Source organism: Mastigoproctus giganteus, chromosome 13 (genome assembly GCF_048544385.1).
Source record: "Mastigoproctus giganteus isolate SK-2022 chromosome 13, ASM4854438v1, whole genome shotgun sequence".
Lineage (NCBI taxonomy): Eukaryota > Metazoa > Arthropoda > Arachnida > Uropygi > Thelyphonidae > Mastigoproctus > Mastigoproctus giganteus.
Window position 1 is genome coordinate 113,440,274 of NC_143587.1, and position 21,832 is coordinate 113,462,105.

The 21,832-nt window shown below is 37.5% G+C and overlaps 1 protein-coding gene across 2 annotated transcripts in view; it reads right to left on the reverse strand.

The window, feature by feature from the left end:
• LOC150076374 (CCR4-NOT transcription complex subunit 3-like) overlaps nucleotides 1-21,832 on the reverse strand; it is a 370,933-nt gene that overhangs the window by 14,169 nt on the left and 334,932 nt on the right. For both annotated transcript variants that reach the window (XM_090387831.1, XM_090387830.1), the window contains exon 15: nucleotides 8,122-8,247. In XM_090387831.1, coding sequence (XP_090243957.1) covers nucleotides 8,122-8,247 — 126 coding nt within the window. The remainder of the gene's footprint in view (nucleotides 1-8,121; nucleotides 8,248-21,832) is intronic.

Sequence of the window (21,832 nt, forward strand, 5' to 3'; positions counted from 1 at the left end):
CTCAATATTGAGATTAACCACAACCAGGTGTTGTCTCCTTATAAAAGCATTGCAGATGTTTGCTTCTGCTTTGATCACCCCACCTAATGTGGACTTATTCTTCCAAAATCTGTTCTGATTATTGTTTGGCAAGTTTTTAGTTTCCATGTTAACCATGGAAACTAAAACCATGTTACACACATGTGAACCATTTTTTCCAAAATTTTGTCTAAACAGCTAGTCAGTGAAATCAATCTGTAACTACGTGGAAAGGTATGATCCTTTCCTGGCTTCAGGAAAGCTAGGAGAATTGAGTGATGCCAGGAATTTAGTTAAGTATTTTCTAAAAACACTAAAATGTAGAAATTTAACAAGGAGTTTTTTGCTCTGTTGTTTAGTTCTTTTAACATTATGTAGTATGTTCCATCTGGACCAGCCACACTATCTGATGTTTTATAGAAATATTCTAAAAGTTCTGTTGATGTGAATGGTTGGGTTATATGCCTGTGATACCACAGTAGTGAAGATGATTTTATGCCATTCTGCAGATATACTAGCAAATGATTCAGTTAAGGACATTGCTATTGCTGCCAGTGAGGATGGTTCTTGCCCATTCCAGTTTAGTATTGAGCTGGGGACTGCATATATTTGTTTACTGTTTTTGAATTTTTCTCCAGATGAGTCTATTGTCTGTGTCCTTGTTAATAGCTGAAGAATAACTAATCCAGGCATCTTTATTTGCTTTTTTTCTTATTTAACAGAACTTGGCTTTGAGTCTTTTAAAGTTAATGAGGTTACTAATTTGCAAAACAAATTCTAAACTCTGTTTTTCTTTTCTGTTTAGCGAGCATACATTTCTAATTTTACCAGTAATTGTTGTGTTTAATTTTCCTGGAAAATATTTTGGTATTACAGAGGTGGAATCTTGTAAAAGCTTATATGTTCAATAACATTATTTATGAGCTGAGATTGGATTTTACCATCACCTTCATCAATCTGACCACGAGAAGCATATTCATTCCAGTGTGCCATATGAAATTTCCAAGTGGGATGAAACACAGGATGTGAATTTACATGTTTGGAGCTTGCAAAGAATCGGTAAATGATCATTATTTAGTGGGTTATCCAAGACCGACTACTCTGGATTAGCATATATGAGAACAGATTGAAAGGTCTATTTACAGTCAAGGAAACTGGAAAAATGGATATAGGCAGGATCACCAGGATAAGCTGATAAGTAGCAATTAGGGATTCTATTAGCTTACCTCTCTTGTTGATTGTTAAAGATCCCACAGTGAATTATGAGCATTGATATCTTTAAGAGAGCAGAACAAAAAATTAGGAGGCAGATATATAGAAGCTACTGTAAGATTGATACTGATTACAATGCATACTGTCACCATTTCTATAGGAGTCTGAAGAGAAACATGTTTGGATGGAATGCTGTCTCTAATAAGAACCGCCATCCCGCCATGGAATGGCAAATCAACACTCCTATTTCGTCTAAAGATGGTATAATTTTTAATGGTAGTAAACACTTGGGAATTTAAATAAGTTTCCTGTAATTATATGTAATTATCTTATCAATTGATATGAACTGCTGGTTCATATCAATTGATAAGATTGTGTAAATCTTTTATGTTCTGAAAGCCTCTACAATTCCATTGAAGGATTCTTCCCATTATGTGGCTTTGTGGGTTGTTTTTGATTCTGACTGCATTTTACTTGTAGATTGCTCGTATCAATCTATTTTTGTTTTGTCTTTCTTAGGAAAATAGGCTATGTCTATCTCATGCATCCAGTGAGATGGACATAACATTTCCATCTCGCTGGACATGTGGAGTTCTAAATTTCCATTATTTGGATTATTCTCTTTATATTATCCATTCTGATGGAGAGTGATGTTGCAGTTTGGTGGTTTCTGTCACTTTTGGTTTTGTTGTTGGAGGAATGTCGGCTGGAATGGTAATTTTGGTATTACTGGCTTGCTCAGTTGTTCTTTAAAAAGGACATTATTTGTACAGAGCAAGAGCAAGGAATGTGCCCAACCAGTGAAAGATATATTGGGGGGGGGGGGGAACTGATACATCTTGTCCAAATTACCTACCGATTGAAAATCAAGCAGCTATGGCATATGTCTCCTTTGAACCTGTTTTAATTATTTGTCTTCCTTCCTCTAAGTATGTGACTTTGTTCTCCACTTAATATTTCTGGATTTTTGTGCTACAGTGATATCAGAGAAAAACTGGTGCATTACATGATTGACAATGCCATAATCTCATATATTCCAGGTACTACAGTGAACACAAAGCATCTCTTTCTTTCTGTTACAGTATTTGGTGCTCCAATAAACAGACATGGATAACTACATGAAACAATTTTTGAAGAGTAACTTAAAATTGTGACCTAGCAGACAAAGAAGCAAAATCTTCCGATTTTCCTTGATAATGCTACCAGTCATCATGGAATAAAAGTAAAAGCAATGTGACAATGAAATTCCTTCCTAACATCACTGTTAAAGCCCATTACCACAAGATGCTAAAATACCTTGCATTCAACTGTTCAAATCTACAGCACAAAACCCAAATTTAACAAATCAATATTGGGAGTTCATGATTCAATGGTTAAGCAGTGCCTGAAAGGGAATTTCATGAGAAACTATTATGAATCAGATTGCGTGTGTTAAGCACCAAAGCAATTAAGGGTATGAGATGTCAGTATATTTCCTGTAATTGCATGTATTTTTTTAGCTGGTTTGCTGGATGAAAAAATAGTTTGGGTGGGGGGCATTGCAACTCCTGTCCAAGGCTGATTAACTTAGCCGCATGGTCAAAAAAACCCATAAAAATTTCCTTGCTTCACCGATGTGATTCAAACTTTGACTTTTTCCACCCAGTGTGGGAGGACAATGATTTAACTAATGCAATACCCATGAGAGCCAATGGTGAAGTGCTTCCAATGTGCAGGCTTCCATGACCAAGTTACACAAATGTGAGGAAGACAAAGGTCTATCTGAAGTGAATTTGTTCTCTTACATTGAACATTCAGAAGGATTTTGCTTGTTAACAAGATATAAAATTCTGATAATACACATACTGTCTATGAGTAGTACCTATCAAAATTGAAGACATTCTTGAAAAAAAATCTTTCCGAAAATCAAAGGACCACTCCTAATCAAGAATTGTGTAGTGCAACTGACAGATACAGGCATGGTGCATGATGAACATCATGCCTGTCTCCAATCCACAAATATTAAGTGCTCTTCAGCCTACCTACTTGGACAACTCATGGATCTCAGTTCTCAGTGGGTCTCAGTTCAATAATGTTATATTATACTATCTACTTAACAGCTCCCATAAATTCATTGATTTGATATTAAGTATGTAGTTTCCCCACATAGTTACAGGTGTCAGAAACAAAATAAAGTTTTTCTTAAAAAAAAAAAAAAAAAAAAAAGTATAGCATAATAGCAGAAATTACACAAGACTATAGCAATGATGCTGGACCCATGAGGTTCCTCTTGGAAATAATGAGTCTGCGTTAATTGTTGGATGAAGATAAAGGTTTGTGATTCTGCTCTTGTTGTTGTTGTTTGGTTTTTAGGAGCATTAGCAACTAAGGCCATATTGCTCCAGGATATCTGCATCCTCCGTATTTGGTGGTGACGGGCTCGAACCCCGGTCTAACCTAGAAGCGTGTGCTACGCACTGCTGCTTCTTCCCACCTGGCTACGGAGGCGTCTGTGATTCTGTACCTTCCTATATATAATCGAATTCTTACTTGGTACGATTTTTGCAGTTTATTTCTTTTTTATGGTTTTTGAAGAGTTATGGTATGAGAAAACTTGTCAGGTTCTGTGGCACCAACATTTGTTCACCTTTTACATGTAATATGACTAGCACAGGAACCCAACAGGTTCCCACTGATGCTACAAAGCATGGAATTGTATTTGTTTCCAGTTCAAGTTATTTATAGAATTCTCTCACATGATCTGGAACCATAATCTATTCACTTGAGGTAGCAACAGTTCTATCAGTCTTATATGACGTATTTTTGAATAATAATGAATGTTTCATCCACACGTGGAAGGCAATATTCACTTGCCATATAGAGTCATGCATAGTGTTCAAATTTTGTACACTTCACAGTACACAAAATTTGAAATAAATTTTGAAAAAACTTGAAAACTGAAGTAATAAATAGTATCTAATACATACACACTCAAAATTTTTCAAAACTATTCATACACATATGTATTTATGCTTATGTGTATGTGCACATTTGAAATTTCACATGGCTAGCAGTTTTTTAAAACTGGAAAATGGAAGAGATCAAAAATTAATTTTTTAATGTGAAACACCCTTGGGGGCACTTCAACCGAGTAAATCGAATTAGTCTCGAAAATTGTGATGCGGAAGTGACATCATCTGCAGCTTCAGCTAGAGGCGAATTATCATAACTTGTATTGTTGTAATCATACTTCCTGCAGCTGCCATTCGATTGTATTCATTCAAAGGGCTACAATCAAATAGGCAATTAGGCTACTGGCTTGGATTTCGCTAACCTCTTCCAAGCCAAGGATGTTTCACATAAAACCATCTATTTTTTCTTAATTAAAAATTAAAATATTACATACAATATGTATTGCAATCCATTAAGAAAAGATGAATATTAGTACACTTCAAGTGGAATTCAAAAAAGTCCAGAAAGTTTTTCCAGAAATTAAACAGAAAGTATGGTACCTGTCAAGTTCTGGGCCATCTATGTTGTTACTTTATGGGTGCCACCAAAACCTGAAATTGAAGAAATTCTCTGGAATTCAGATCCAGAAGTTAATGAAACAAAATCATGAAGTAAAAGATATACAAATGTAGAGGATAGATATTGCAGCATAAAAAAAAGTAACTAGTTTTTATTTTATTTTTTTATAAAATTATGATCCTCATTTTATTTTTGACAATAATCTCACTAATGTTTGGCTATAAAGCTGAAAAATGACAAATTAATATTTAAAAGCATTTATGTACAGGTTGCCAATTTTTACATTTCCAGAAAATCACTTCAAGATGGCCTACACACTATCCAGATACCTGTTTCCAAAAGAGTTAAAAATGGAGTTGTGTTTAGATTCCATCTCAAAATTCTCATCCTCACCTACCCTGACTTTGGGTAAAACCACAGTTTTACAAAGTAATCATTTCTCTATCTTTCACAGACCAGAATGACCCAATTCATACATTGTTTATGTGTTAAAAAGTACAAAACCCCAATAGAATCTTATGTTGTTCAATGGCCAAAGCGACATGCTTCTAGTATAAAAAGATCCAGATTATCTTTATAAAGGATAGTCAGATGTGTTTTATAAAGAAAATAAAGAGATAAAGAATGCAATAAAGAGAATAAGCAACAAGCACATTTTTTTAAATATGCATTGCAAACTACACAGGAATATTCAATCACAAGGTTGGACAACAATTGAGTTCCACAGGACTGATTCTACTGCAAAAAATGCCTGTGTACAGGACCATAAAACAAAGTTCAGTGGTAAGCTGACTGCTTCCCATTTGCATGCAAATGGGAAGCAGTCATGTGAAACAAGTGATGAAACAAAAGAGTGAACATTAAAATTTTATTTCAGGGTGGAGCAAAGTACAATTGGAACCTATGAAGCAGTAAAATGAGTGTACGGTAATTTCTGTCTTGTTTACCTGTTCCTTACTGCTTTGCAGAATTTCTGAAATGCCATAAGGATCTGTAAGATGAGCAGTGAAGATATCTGCATCTGATTTGAATGACTCTTTGAATGATAAAAAACACAACTTCACATTAACAGAAAAATAGTTTTGTGTGACACAGACTTGGAGATTCAGTAAAATGGAAATTTATGCTAGGTTCATTCTGCACTGTTTGATCCTTTACACAAAAGCTACTCAGAAACAAAGTGAAGCTGTTGATAACAACGCTTCCTTGCATTAGTCTGTCATAAAAAGTGACAAATCATGGTTTGTGAATATCGTCCACACACAAAGAGTCAAAGCATGGAATAGAGATTCACATACATCTAGAGACAAAAATTATTGAATAACTAAAAGACGTCGAAGCTTTTAAAGTATTTTAAGTGAGACATTTAATCTTTGTGTTGGGAACAAATTTTTGATTTATTGAAACATACTAGAAAGCACAAAGCCCTTGACCAAATACTCTCAATTTACTAAAATTTTATAGGCTGTTTCAGATCCTCTATGGGCCTCTTCTTTAGGCCAAAAGGGGACTAAAATTAAGAACATATATACTTGTTAATATAAAAAGTTAAGCAACTACACACAAGTAAAAGGTACATTCTGATTTCTATTTAATTTACTGTACATAAATTGCTTCACTAATTTAATGAATCTTAATAAAAAAAAAAAAATGTAATTATGTCATATGTTTACTGTTTCAGCAGTACATTAATAAGGCTCTTATCTATTTAAATATATATATGAAACCAGAGAATTGTTTGAAATGTATGGAATTACATGGCTTACTGATGATTCTTAACGAAAGAGCATAGGGTATAGACTCCTCCAACAGCACCAAGGTACATGCATGAAATGAGTGAAGAGGTAACCCAACAGGATGAGCTGGGTGGAGTAGATTTGCAGGAGGCAATAGCTGATTAGATAACCCGGGAGCAAAGTTAAGGCCAAAGGATGTGGAAATAGGTTAAAGAAAAAATTAAATAATCAAGTAAAATAAAATGAAAAATATATCTAATAATAACAACCAATAACAGTGAGATACAAGCATTATGTAATCTGACTTCATGGCTGGCTGCTCATTGTTATCATGGTTGACTGGCTGGTTTTTTTTTTTTTTTTTTTGTTATTGGTGCCTAAATTTTAGTTTCTGTGCTTTGAAATTCTTTTTTCTAATTCGGAGATGGTTTTGATGTTGTGTTTTAGTAAACTGAAATACTGGGTCAAGGGCTTTATACTTTCGAATAAGTTTCAACAAAACTAAAATCATTACCAACATGAGGGTTTTAAGTGTTTCTTCATTTTAAATACTACAAAAGTTAAAATTTTTAGAAATCAAAAAGTAAAGTGACGTTGATCACCTTCTCAGATAACAAGGAAATTGTTCACTTACTTCTTTCACCAGGTAAGGATGAATGAATCCTAAGAACAAATTATGAATAATTCGGTTAAAAGAAAAGATCCCGAGTTTCAAGAAAAAGGGACGTTCCTGTCACATTGACAATGCAAGCAGCATTCTGTGTTGATCAGCAAGGATATTCTAACAATGCATAGGTCTGTGGAGCTAATCAGCCACTGATTCATTTAATTTATCTTTCTCTGGACTACTTGTTTGCCGACCGGGCTAGCCGAGTGGGTAAAGTACCTGTCCGGCAACCCAAAGGTCGCGGGTTCGATTCCCGCCTCGGGCTTGGTCAAAGTACTGCAAAAACGTTGGGAGGTGCAATATGGCCACAGAAGCCGATGCGCCAACAACTACCAAATCAAAAAAAAAAAAAAAAAAAAAAAAAAAAAACTACTTGTTTCCACAAAATAAAATCCACAGTAAAAAACAATTTTAGGGTGCAGTGGATGTTATATGACAAAGAAATTGATGGTGGACAGTTCAAATGCATTTAAAAAATTTCAAAAGATTTTTTATTCTAACATTTAGTTTTCTGTTGGTTAAAAAACTTAAAATATAAAAATGCCATTCTTAAATGTCACCAGGAAGCAAGTCCTTTTGTTTACTTTTCTATAAATTATAAAATTTGTTAACTCCTTATATCTTGCTTAAAAGCAACAATTGACTTCATTTAGCAAATAAAGCCAATTGTTCTGGCAAAGGCAAACACCAAACAAAGGCAGTGATATTTCTGGTAAGTGAATGTACTGTTGAAACTGAAAAATGCAAAACGTGAGGATTTTTAACAAATGAAATTAAACAAAAAATTAGAAAGCCTATTGACAAAAAAGCTTTATGATAAATGTCAATGAAGATTGCAATATCAGGAAGTTGTTTCTAAAGCATTTCTTTACTACATCTTTTTCTTTTTTAAATAATAAAATAAATATATTTTTTTAAAGATTAAAACATTTAAAACTATTCTATATGGATAGAGAAAGATGCAGAAGAGCTTTTTACCTGCTCATATTCATCGGTGATTGTTTTTGGTTCTTCGTGCCTTTGGAACCACATCATATATTTAGTGTGAAATCTCCAGGACTGCTTTTTAAGAGCTTTTGCTGCTAAATACTGTGCTTTTGTACCCTAAATTGAGAAGAATAAAAGAAAAAAAAAACCTCATCATAAACCAATATACAAAGAAACATTTCATTAAAAATCGGTACAAATAACATACAATTTTTACATAACTGTATACTGAACTTATTTAGACACCAATCAACAAATAAAAAAATAAATAAATGTTGTGGTTGTTAATTGGTTTTTAGGAGCATTAGCAACTAAGACCATATTGCTCCGGGAATATGCGGTGGTCATTCCCTGACCTTTCCGCATCCTCCATATTTGGTGGCTCACGGGCTCGAACCCCGGTCTAATCAAGAAGCATGTGCTACGCACTGTTGCTCCTGCCCACCTGGCTACGGAGGTGCCAAAATAAATAAATAAGTACATGTATACATATCAGGGATGACATAACTAAGTGGTCAGTGTGGGAGTGCAGTAGTGCACACAACTGCTAGCTTGGTGTGGGGGATTCACAGACTAAAAGCCGCAGGCAGAGGTGAAAGGATTCTTGCACTGCTTCTATTAGAATGAGCAGCAGCCAGGAGGGCGGGGTACTGAGAAGTTTAGGGACTGGTGGGAATCATCATGAAACAAATAAATACATGGGCTGTGTTTGGGCAACTAAGAATAAGAATAGGTGCCTTTATACTTGCATGTACACCAATGCTAGAAGTAAAGTAAATAAGTTTTAATGAATTTGAAGTGCTGGTCAAGACATTAAAGGCAGATATTGTTGGTATATATCAGAGACATGGTGTCACATAGATATAAGCAGTGCAGAACTGGAATTTGGGGAGTTCAATGTGTACTAGGAAGGGAGGAGGGGGTTATACTGTTAATTAAGAAAAACATAAAATCTAAGTTGACATAGATGGACATTGCAATGTTGAGACAGTTTGGTGTGACATAAGCACTGGGAAAGGAAAAATGACAATAGAAGTGTGTTATAGGATCTAATGAGTACAACAAACAAAACCCTGTGTAGAACCTCACCATCTTCAGTAACCATCAATTGCAGCTCCTGACAAACCTCCATGCAAACTTGCTGTTGCTGAGGTGTGAATAGTCCTAGAACCCTAGTGTGCACAAACACATGTCAGTGGTTATGGAGAATACCATGCAAAAAAAATAAAGAATGCCTTATTTATCTGTGCTTCCTACTGATATTCTCAACATCTCTGCCAGTTGTCTCACTGTTATACGATGCTTTCTCAAAATTACAGAAATAGTGTTTATGGTTTTCTGGAGCTCCAGGACAGATGATTTTTGTGATCGAGTTACGTCCATCTTTAAAAAAATTATAAACCACCTGCAAGCTATGCTATATGGAAGTGTATATTTCACCAAAAGCCTCTTTTAACATTTCATACACTGCAGATGATGGGTTTTTTTTTTTTTTTTTCAGGAACAAAATCTGAGAGCACCATATTCACTGTGCATCACTTCTACTGCTAAGTAGACAAACTTGACTGACTGCTAAGGTCACACAGTGTACATGAATCAACTGTGCAGTTGCTATGTGATGCACCTTGGTTTGATCTTATATTCTGCAGCTCGGCTAGAATTAGCAAGTAGTAAGGTTTTTCAAGAAAAATTATGAGCACTGTTTGTTGAAAACACTCTTAACTTTAAACAGTCATTGTGAAACCATTAAGTGCACCTTAAAAATCAACTCTTTCACTAGTATGTAAGTAGAACTAGAGTTTCATGTGTAGCCTCTGGGGAGGATATATGCAGTTATACATTTTGAAGGTTGCTTCAAATAATGCATCTGTTAATGAACAAATTGTTTTGAAAAAATCTAGCCTTATCTGTGTTTCCAACTAATTGTAGACAGTTTATAACAGATGACAGCACAAACATAACTGAAAATTAGAGGAATATTTTTTCCTGCATCTGTCATTAGTCAGTTGTCCAATTTGGAGTTATAAAAGCCAAAATTGAATAAATTAACTTGATTTGTGATTTAAAGGTTGATAAAACTGAATCAGGTAATATATAAATAGCTGTTGAGGATAAAAAAAAAATTATAACTTCAGTTTTTTTTAGGCTAGGCTTAAAAACTTCTAATTGATTTTTGACAATTTCATTCTAATACTGAGCAATTGATAATGCTACCAACAGCAAATTCTAAATGGGAAGCATTCAAGGATTAATCCTGGAAGCTACCAGACTTTTCTTACCAACTAAGAAATATTGCTCAAAGTTTATGCCTAAACGGATGTCAGATGAACTAATGAGACTTGTGGCAGAGAAGAAAAATGCATGGGATGCATATAAATTATCGGGAAACACATAAGCCTATGGTAGATATAAGCTAATCTGCAATCAAGTCATTGAGAAGATTAGACAAGCGAGGGCAGATTACAAGAAATCTTTGGCAAAGGATGCAAAGAAAAATAGCAAAGACTTATATAAACTCTAGAAGGAAAGGTTATTGTTATTTGTTATTTGGTTTTTAGGAGCATTAGCAACTAAGGCCATATTGCTCAGGGATATGCGGTGGTCATTCCTTGACCTTTCTGCATACTCCGTATTTGGTGGTGATGGGCTCGAACCCCGGTCTAATCAAGAAGCATGTGCTATGCACTGCTGCTCCTTCCCACCTGGCTACGGAGGTGCCTAGAAGGAAAGGGATGAACCAGATTGATCCACATGATATTGATGGTTCAACTTGATGATCCTGCTCAGATAGCTGACAAACTGAATGAGCATTTTGCATTTACACATGAGGAATTCTGCAGGGAAGTGTCAGACAGAAACTTATTGACACTGTGGCACAGGGAAGACATGTACAAATTGGAGCAGTATGGCATTAAAGGCAAGTTGCTACAATGGAAGGATGGTTGAGTGGGAGAAGATGGAGGGTGGTTATCAATGTACACTGCTTTTCGTGGATTAATGTTATTAGTGAGTCCCCCAGGGTTCGATGTTAGGCTCATTGTTGTTTTTGGTATTTATCAATGATATTGATGAAGGATTATCAGGTTGTTGTTGTTTGGTTTTTAGGAGCATTAGCAACTAAGGCCATATTGCTCCAGGATATGCGGTGGTCATTCCTTAACCTTTCCGCATCCTCTGTATTTGGTGGTGACGGGCTCGAACCCCGGTCTAATCAAGAAGCGTGTGCTATGCACTGCTGCTGCTGCTCCTTCCCACCTGGCTACTGGATTATCAGGGTTAATGTCTAAGTTTGCAGATGATACGAAAGTAAGCAGGGATTTTTAATGACAGCAATGATAGTATGCTACTGCAAGAGCATCTGGAAAAGTTGAGCAGATGGGCTGAGAGGCAGCAACTGAAGTTTAACATTGACAAATGTAAAGTACTGCATATGGGTAGCAGTAACCCAAGATTAATACAGGGTGTCTCAAAAATACATGGTATAACTTCAGGAATGAGTTCCTTGTATGTACACAATAAAAATAGTTCATATCAACATAGTTCCGGAAATGTTTGGTTCCCGAGTTATTAACCGGAATGTCTTATCTGCCGCAGGTGACTTCCTTCATCACAAGGTACTGACAGAATCTGGTGGTTTTCCATTCCGACCATTTACTCAAATCAGGAGCAAGCGGATATGTACTTTATGTACAGTTTGGCGGACGGCAATGCTCTGGAGGCTCGTCGTTTGTACCACGAAAGGTTCCCAGAACGAAGATGTCCAGACAGGAAAACGTTTGAGGTATCCATCACCGCCTTTGTGAACACGGGACCTTTACACCTCGTGCTGCTGACAGAGGATGACAAAGATCTACGACTCCCAAAGTAGAGGAGGAGATTTTGGATGTTGTGCATGCCACTCCTGGAATCAGCACATGCAGAACAGCAATGCAACTGGCTGTACAACATTCGACTATTTGGAGAGTGTTGCAAGAACACCAACTGTATCCTTACCATCTGCAACGGATACAGGCCTTGTCACCAGTAGATTACCCTGCACGAATAATGTTCTGCCAGTGGTTCTTGCAGTAGTGTGGTACAACTCCTCACTTTCCTGCCTTAGTGATATTCACAGATGAAGCACAGTTCACGAGACGGAATCCAAAATTTTCATAATCAGCATGTATGGCTGAGGAAAACCCACATGCAATTCTTCCATCACATCACCAACAGTGGTTCAGCCTCAACATCTGTGCGGGAGTGTTTGGTGATAAGTTATTTGGGCCCCATGTACTTCCAAACAAACTCACAGGGCAGGTGTACAGAAACTTTCTGGAAAACAACATGCCTGATTTCTTGGACGACATGCCACTGATCACTCATCAACAAGCACACTTCATGCACGATGGCACTCCCACATATTTCAGCCACCTAGCCTGCCATTACCCGAATCGAAGGTTTTCTGGTCGGTGGGTAGGTAGAGGTAGACCAACTGCCTGGCTTCCACGCTCACTGACTTAAACCCACTAGATCTCTTCTTGTGGGACCATTTAAAGTCATTGGTGTATTCGACTCCGGTAGCTGATGTGAAAACTCTCCGCAATCGAATTGTGGCAGGTTGTGAGACAATACAAAACATGCCAGGAATTTGGCATCGTCTTCATGAATCCATGAGACATCGATGTGAGGCCTGTATTCAGACAGAAGGTGGACATTTTGAACAATTACTATAAGGTGATGTGAACAGTTAAGTGTCATAGACAGACCTTCAAAACTCTGAAACCAAGCATTTCAGGAACTATGTTCATATAAAATATTTTTATTGTCTACATATGAGGAACTCATTCCTGAAGTTATGCCATGTATTTCTGAGACACCCTATATATTAAATTAATATACTATATATTAATATAATACTAGACTTAGGGTAGTGGAGAATGAAAGGGACCGGGGGGTAATTGTGCATAAGGTATAAGGTATGTTCGTGTCAAACGGCACCTGGGATTTCTCCCAACTCCGCGTGTGTTTCGCTGTATCGAGGAGAGTACACTGTCAAGACAGAGACTTGAAAGTGTGTGGGCAGTGTCTGTGCAGTGTGATATGTTGTGCCCATTGTTTGACCGGCTGATTGGCCGCTAGGCCCCTAGTGGGGCCTGACGTTGCCCATACCCTGCCACGTGGAGGCTAGCTGGGTGTATCCAGTATCACAACAAATTGCTCTGGCAGGTCCTGCCATCCAGTTTCCTGGGATTTCAGTGGCTAGGACCTAAAAAAAAAAAAAATTACGCATTTGACATTAGTGCTTAATGGGATTGCTGTTTGGAAATTGCTAGTTGGGGTTGAACGCTAAAGAGATGTGTTAAAGGCCTAATAGGTCAGGCAAAATTTTGATGTTATTAAATTTAGACGTGAGGCTATATGCTAGATAAAAGCTAATAGTGTTTGTTGTTTTAGAGATTTAGGCGAAACCAGTGGAATTTAGACATTGATTAGAATTTGGCGGCACTATTAAGGGTGTACCTTGGTCAATTTAGTTTGGAAATTGCTGGTTGGGGTTGAACGCTAAAGAGATGTGTTAAAGGCCTAATAGGTCGGGCAAAATTTTGATGTTATTAAATTTAGACGTGAGGCTATATGCTACATAAAAGCTAATAGTGTTTGTTGTCTTAGAGATTTAGGCAGTTGAATCTCTTGAATTTAGACGTTGATTAGAATTTGGCGGCATTGCTAAGGGTGTACCTTGGTCGATTTAGTTGGGGGGAGACTGAAGACTGGAGGGAAAACAGACAGAAGAATAGGGAAGATAGAGTAGGCATTCCCAAAGAGGTCAGTGGAGACGAGCCCCACCAGGCAAAGTATAGGGGGTAAGGCAGGGAGGAGACAGAGATCCATCTCCCCCCCCCCCCGCCTGGGGATGGGGTTTTAAAAGGAACGAGATTAGAATACCCAGTTCAGATCGCCAATGGCGTGTTGGCAGCAAAGCTGCAGAATGTCTTCGTCATGTCATGTCATGTCCAAGCAGTGTCGAATCCGGTATGAAGGTTAAGCTGCCCATCCCGCTCCGGGGGTGGGGGGAGAGACATTTATTTCATTCATAATCTGCATTCTCACTCTACTTGCATTTATATATAGGGCGATTCACTACCAGTGCGACAAACTTGCAGGAGGTGTAGGGGGCACAAAGACTAATCGGAATCACATAGTATTGCAGGGTCCGAAATGCCTTCGTCATGCGGTAGAGGATGTTGAATGGGAGGTCGTGTGAACAGCGATCCCGCTGGAAGTCAGAATTTGCGAACCGGTTCCCAAGGCAGTAGGATGGACGAGTATTCAAACGTTGAACTGGCCGACATGCACCTCTCGTATGGAGCTGCGGACTGTAATGGGCACGCCGCTCTGCGCTTGTACCAGGATCATTTCCCACACAGGCGTGCTTCCTCATCATAAGATTTTCGCACATGTGCACAGAAGGTTACGTGAGACTGGTTCTTTCATGAGAGGTACCATGAATCGAGAGCGAACGATGAGGACGACAGACAATGAGGAGAATGTCCTACGTCTTGCAGAAGGCAATCCGTGTACGAGTACTCGAGCGATAGGCCAACGATTGGGTATTTCCCAATCCACTGTATGGAGGATACTGTCAACAAACCAAATGAGTTCATACCGTCTGCAACGCGTCCAATCATTGGAGCCTGCGGTTTATCCACTCCGGAGGACTTTTGCTACTTGGTTTGTTCAACAGAAACGGTTCGCAAATGCTGACTTCCAGCGGGATTGCTGTTCACGCGACCTCCCGTTCAACGTTCTCTACCGCATGACGAAGGCATTTCTGACCCTGCAATGCTATGTGATTCCGATTCGTCTTTGTGCCCCTACACCTCCTGCAAGTTTGTCGCACTGGTAGTGAATCACCCTGTATATACACATATATATATACAAAGGGTACTAGGAAAGTTTTGCAATACAGCTTTGTTTATTTAATTTTTTCAAAGTAATTTCCTCTACATTCAATACACCTCTCCATCCTCCGAAACCAATCTTTAAACCAGTTCTGCCAAGTTTCACTAGGGAGTAAAGCACACTCGTTGTCCCAAGCCTGTAGAAGGTCCTCATCACTGGAAAACCGCCTCCCTTTTAGCTTCATTTTCACATGCGGGAACAGTGCAAAGTCGCAGGGAGCAAGGTCTGGAACTGTAGGGAGGGTGCTCGAGAAGTTTCAGTCCTGTCGTGGTCAAATATTCGGTGCAGGCTTTGGCGTGGTGAGCTGCAGCATTATCATGATGGAGGTACCAGGTGTCCATTCTTGACTTTGGCCGCAGGTTCTTCATAGATCCAATGACTTTAGGAAGGCATTGTTCAGTATATCACTTAGCTGTGACTGTCTTCTGCGTGTCCAAAACGACACGTTCCACAATTCCACTCAATTTGAAAATTACAGCTATCATTTTCTTCTTTACAGATCTGGATTTTCTGACAATTACGGGTGTGTCGTCATCATCAAAGACCCAAACTTTGTTTTGAGCCTTGGTCGGCAGATCGTAATAGTACAGCCAAGTCTCGTCACCTGTCACGATGTTGTTCACATACCGAGATTGTCCCTTATCAAACTTTTTTAACATCTCCCGGCACCAAGTCACACGTCGTGTCATCTGCTCTTCGGTCAGTTGATGCGGCACCCAGAGAGAACAAAGTTTCTTCACGTGCAAATGATCTTGCAGAATCGAACGAATTGCTGGTGCATTTAGGCCCAAAGTATCCTCTATCTGTTGGTAGGTCACTCGCCTGTTTTCGTCAAGCATTTTCCTCACAGCAGTAACGTTTTCCTCCGTAACTGACGTTTGTGGCCTTCCCAGCCTCTCAGAATCCTCCAGAGTGAAATTTCCCCTTTGGAATTCTCTATACCACCTGAATATAGTTGTACGATGTGGACAATCATCATCTAGTGCAAGAGTCATTTCTTCTAAGCACTGGTCTATGGTTAAACCACGCACGAAATTATACCGCAAAACTGTCCTTATCTCATTTCGTGACCACGATGCCATCGCAAGCACTTTACACTCTCACTACTAATGAATAACTGAGCCCATCGACTTGGCGCGGTGGCTACTATGCACGTATGAACATGTCTCAACATGCAGCTTCCTGTGATTCATTGTTGCATCATATTGCAAAACTTTCCTAGTACCCTTTGTGTATATATATATATATATATATATATATATATATATTTTTTTTTTTTTTTTGCAGGTCATGGGAGAATGCAGTGATAGTGTTTATGTGGTTAGTAAATGTTTATTAGTACAGTATATGTAAAGTAATGTAAGTTATTTTTAACTTTGTATTCTTTCGGCCAATTACATTTGCTCTTCCACTCATTCCCATTCAATCTCTCTTTCCCTCATGCTAGATCACTTTCTTTGTGCAGTGGGATATGAAGTTTTTTGAGCAGTGCAGGAATATACAGGAGTATGCAGGAGTATAATATACAGGAATTTTGCTAGCATGGATTAGGGGTTGTTTGGTTATTTGGTTTTTAGGAGCATTAGCAACTAAGGCCATATTGCTCCGGGATATGTGGTGATCATTCCCTGACCTTTCCGCATCCTCTGTATTTGGTGGTGAGGGATTAGGGGGTGACTGTCCTCTTGTATAAGGCAATGGTCATGCCACACTTAGAGTACTGTATACAGGTCTGGAGGCTTCATTTTATGAAACATGTAGAGCTGCTGGAACAAGTACAGAGAAGGGCAACGAGATTGGTGGGTGGAACAAAGAATTTGTGTTAGCAAGGAAGACTTAAGTTCTGCAAATTGCAGCTTCTGGAGACTAGGCACCAGCAAGGTGATCTAAATCTAATTGAGGTGTATAAAGCCTTGAATGGATTAAGCAAGCTCAATGTTAATGGGATTCTTCCTCTTGCTCAAATTACTCACCTGAGGGGACATAAGTTCAAACTGAGGAAAGACAGTTGTAGAATAGATGTGCATAAATTCACCTTTAGCCAATGAGTGGATGATAGTTGGAAAAAACTTCCATCTGTTGTAGTGAAGGTCAGCAACTTAAGTTCAATGCAGAACTAGACACACATTTGGAGTAAATGGATGGGTGAAATGGGAAGTTTTTTTTTTTTTTTTTTTTTGCCAATGCTATATAAGTTTGCTTTCTTGCATCATATGCCAATGCTAAGTGAGTCAAAAGAAGAAAATATTGAAAAGCACTTTTATATAGAAAGTTTTCATTTTTATAATATTTGAAATTTGAAAGAAAAACACTCACTATCTAGTGCACGCACGCATGGAGAGATAGAGATGGGGGGGGGGATATGTTTGATATTTTTGTATGCCTTTGTAAAAGTTAAATGTAATAACTCCAAATTATGGCATTATGTTTAAGACTTTCTTCCCCTTATGAGTAACTTCCAAAGCCATTAATAATATAATTATTCTTTACAGGGTCAAATTTATACAAGAAAAATATATACATTTCCAATGTAGATAAGATATGGAAGTAATTGTAGATACGATTATAAATAGATGGTGGCAGGCAGGTGCACGCGTGCACACACAGTTTATGTATGTATATATATATATATACATAAACTTAAATTCAACAGAGCCAGCCTTTGGAACACTATCTGTAGCTGAATATATGTTTGGGGAACTCTATCCCAGAGGTTCCCAAACTTTCTCAGTTCAAGGCGCCCTTAGTGTCCCAGTAATTTTTTCACAGCACCCTTAGGTCGAAAGAAATACCTAATACAGTGGTTTTTGACCTTTTAATATATATACCTATATATTTTTTTCTTTCTATAGAGGTACTAAATAAAGATTAATTATAGATCACCACAAAATTAGAACAGTACGATGGATACCATACACCTTTTTATAATGAATAAATATTAAAATAAAAAAAAATAATAATAATAATAATAACAACTGTAAGTAACTTAAATCCAAATTACATGGCAGCCCTGGAATCTTGTTGCAGCACACCGGTTGAAAACCACTGCTCTATCTCATATCCCACAAAGTTTGAAGAACATGCCAATGTGAGCTTATACACCAAAATGCATAGGCTTGTGGAGACAAGTAATGGAACATGAATGGAACAAGTTCTCGGAATATGACTCCTATCTCTAGGGGTTAGTAGGCTCTTGTACCAGTTCTTGCTTATACAGTGGATCCCAGTTTTAAGACAATAATCTATTCCAGAGGCACCATTGTATTGTGAAAATATTGTAATGTGAACCCAATAACACATTGTTTTTTGTTAATTCATTCCAAGACCTCAGAAGTTGAAATTTGTACTTTATATCTAAGCTGTTTATATTTGTAAAAGGTGATTTTTATAATGGAATTGTATTAGTTTTATATAGAATACTGTATTTTCCAATGTATATCACTCACCATTTATCTGAAAAAAAAAAGGTGCTGTAAAATTGTCGTTCTTCTTATACACCAGAATAAACATTAAAAAACGATACAAATTTAAAAAGAAAAAATATAAAAAATGCTTATGGTGCCACACATTTTTACTTATTTCTTCTCCTCCCCAAAATATTATTTAAAATGTAATTTCTTACATATACCCATGTGTATTGTGTCTGTAAATTGCATGTGTTCTCTGGTCGATTTGTCTGTATTGCTGGACGAAAAAAACTTGCCATCTACGCCCAAGACCAACTAACTCGTTCATGCAGTCAAAAAAGCCCATTAAATTTTCCTCGTGTCATCGATGGGATTCAAACCCGGGCCTTTTCCAACCGGTGTGGGAAGGGCAGTGACGATACTATTGTGCTATCTACAGAGACACTGGTAATTGGTAAAAACCAAAACAAACCAACCAATTACATTGGGGTCACCTATATATGTATTGTGTCAGTAAATTGCATGTGTTCTTTGGTCAATTTTCCCCCATTTTCTTGACGAAAAAACTGCAGTTTCTGGCAGGGAAAACCTTGCTATCTACACCGGAGGCGGATAACTCAGCAATGGAGTGAAAAATGCCCATTAAAGTTCCTCACATCATCGACAGGATTCAAACACGGGGCCTTTTCCACATGGTGTGGGGAGGATGGAGAGTGTACCACTGTCTACCCGCACAGACACTGCTAATTGGTAAGGTAATAAAGCGTAAATTTGTGCTAAAATCATGCAAAATTATGCTACTAATGCCACACACACACACACTTAAATATAAAAGGTGTTTTTATTAGTTATGATATGCTTCAGAAATACAATTTAAATCTATTAGCCACAAAAAAATAATAATAATAAAATAAATAAATAAATAAATAAAATAAATAAACCAATCATAACCTCAATCCCAGCAGCGACAGTGAGGTGATCGACCAATCTCGGCACTACTATCACCAACTGGCGACTCCGTAGCCAGGTGGGCAGGAGAAGCAGTGTGTAGCACACGGCTCCTTGATTAGACCGGGGTTCGAGCCCGTGACCACCAAATACAGAGTATGCGGAAAGGTCAGGGAATGACCACCGCATATCCCCAGAGCAATATGGCCTTAGTTGCTAATGCTCCTAAAAACCAAATAACAACAACTATCACCAACTATGGTTAGAGTCCCTAAACATATCTAGCTGTCACAAAATTTTAAATCACAGCAGAGGTACAAGACCACACCCAATTTTGGAGTCATGTGCACACTCTCCCAGCAATCTGAGCACACACTGCTTATTTATTTTATTCCATTCCTAACATTTTATGTTATGTTTACTTTCTGAGGAAGGGATTTGTTACCCCAAAAGCTTCTTTACCTTATTAAAATTAATTTAGTTACTGTATTCACTGGTTCTACTGTATTCTTCTTTTGCAAACTATGTAAACCAGTGTCACTGGCCCATTCTCTTTTAAATAAATAAATAATAATAACAATAATATAAAAAAAAATGCTCTCCCATAGTATTGATCTAATTTACATAAATATTTTTATAGGTAATGTTTTAAAAAACTAAATGTTATGACGACAAAACAGAAGTAATACGTTCTTTAATTCTTACTATGCCTTATACATAATTATACAGAAATATCCTTTCCTTTACATGGTTTTAAAATGTACGCTGCCAACACTTACAGTTGATTTACTTAAGAGCTTCTTACGTCCTCCAGTGTGTCCTTTTGTGGTTTTCAAAATACCACTTATCCACTGATTTATCTGGAGTAAAGTCCTGCAGAAAAGGGTCATTCACATGTATCATCAATAAATCAGTCACAGTGGAGGGATTCATAGATGACTTTAACTTCCCTTTTATTAGATTCATTTGACTAAAACATCGTTCACACGATGAAAGTTCTTGCTGGTAAAACGGCTACAATTTAAAGCAGTTTTGAGAGAAATGGAAACCTGTCCTTATTACTCATTGTTTTTTCAAGAAGACCACAACTTTGAACTCGTACCACTCTCATCAAATTTATTTTAACTGTTTCTTCATTATCAATATTTGCTGAAACATTTCCCCCAAATCTTCAGGACAGGTAAATCAAATACTGAGACAGGTTTAGCAATTTCTGATTCATTTTCATCAAATCTTTTATCAAATACAGGTAGCCCTCAGTTTGCGCTGGTCTGATTTGCATCGATCACTAACCATAACGGCATTTTTATGTTTATTTATTTGTTATTATTTTTTTTGCAATTTTTTTATAAATTGAAAGTTTAAAATCGTCAGACAAAATTTATCGGCATACTGTGCTATCCACTGTTCACAGGATTTAGGACAATCCGAGGCAATCAGCAATTAGCACATCCATATCAGAGATGAGAAAGATTCCCACCCTCAAAGTAACTCCTGGATGCAGGTAGTAAAGGTCCATGCAGTGAACCATTCAGTTGGTTGTTGTTTACGCTATTTACATGTGTTGGAAATTTATTACACTGGCATTTTTTATTAATTGCGCTATCCATGTGCACTTTTTGCCAATAGTGTTATAAAATTTTTAATTTAATAGAATAGAGAAAGCCATGTCTGGTAAAAGTTCATTGAATCCTAGTGCAATATTCGGAGGATGGAATCTGGTGAAAGCCGTCCTAATGTGTGTAGGGCTATGAATATGCCTCCATCAACTATTACTACAACTATGAAGAATGCCAATAAAATAAAACAATCGATGCAAAGCGGTAGGTAAAATTTTTGGTACCCGGAACCTAACCATGTGATTTCCCATTGACTTCGTTATATAAAGGGTTCCATTTGCGCCTATCTCCCCAGGAACCTAACTTCGACATAAATCAAGGGCTACCTGTACTTTATTCCATCATCTAGTAGTTTTTTTTCATTCAACAATCGAATAGCTCTCTGCATGCATTAGCTGAATACCACTGTATACACCTAGACTATTTACATTACCTCAAACTTTCCTCTCAAAATGTTGCGGAACTTCTCCCATTTCTTTCGTGGCATTCAAGGTACTGTCCACACAGTATTTTGTTTGATGAAGTAGCAGGTTTTCCCATTGAAAAATCGGTGTCAGTTGCTTGAATAAAGTTAAAAAATCTAAGAGAAAATGGATTCTTATTGCAAGGAAGTATATCTTCATTTTCTTTAACAAGCCTTTTTAATGTTGAAGCATCACCCCCCCCCCCTTTCCATTGCCTATTTTCTCCAAATGCATTACCAATGTAGAGTAGTTGTAAAGAAGGGCAGTCAGCGCTCCCAATCTATTAGACAATCACCTTACTGAATGCAGATACTTGAAGTAA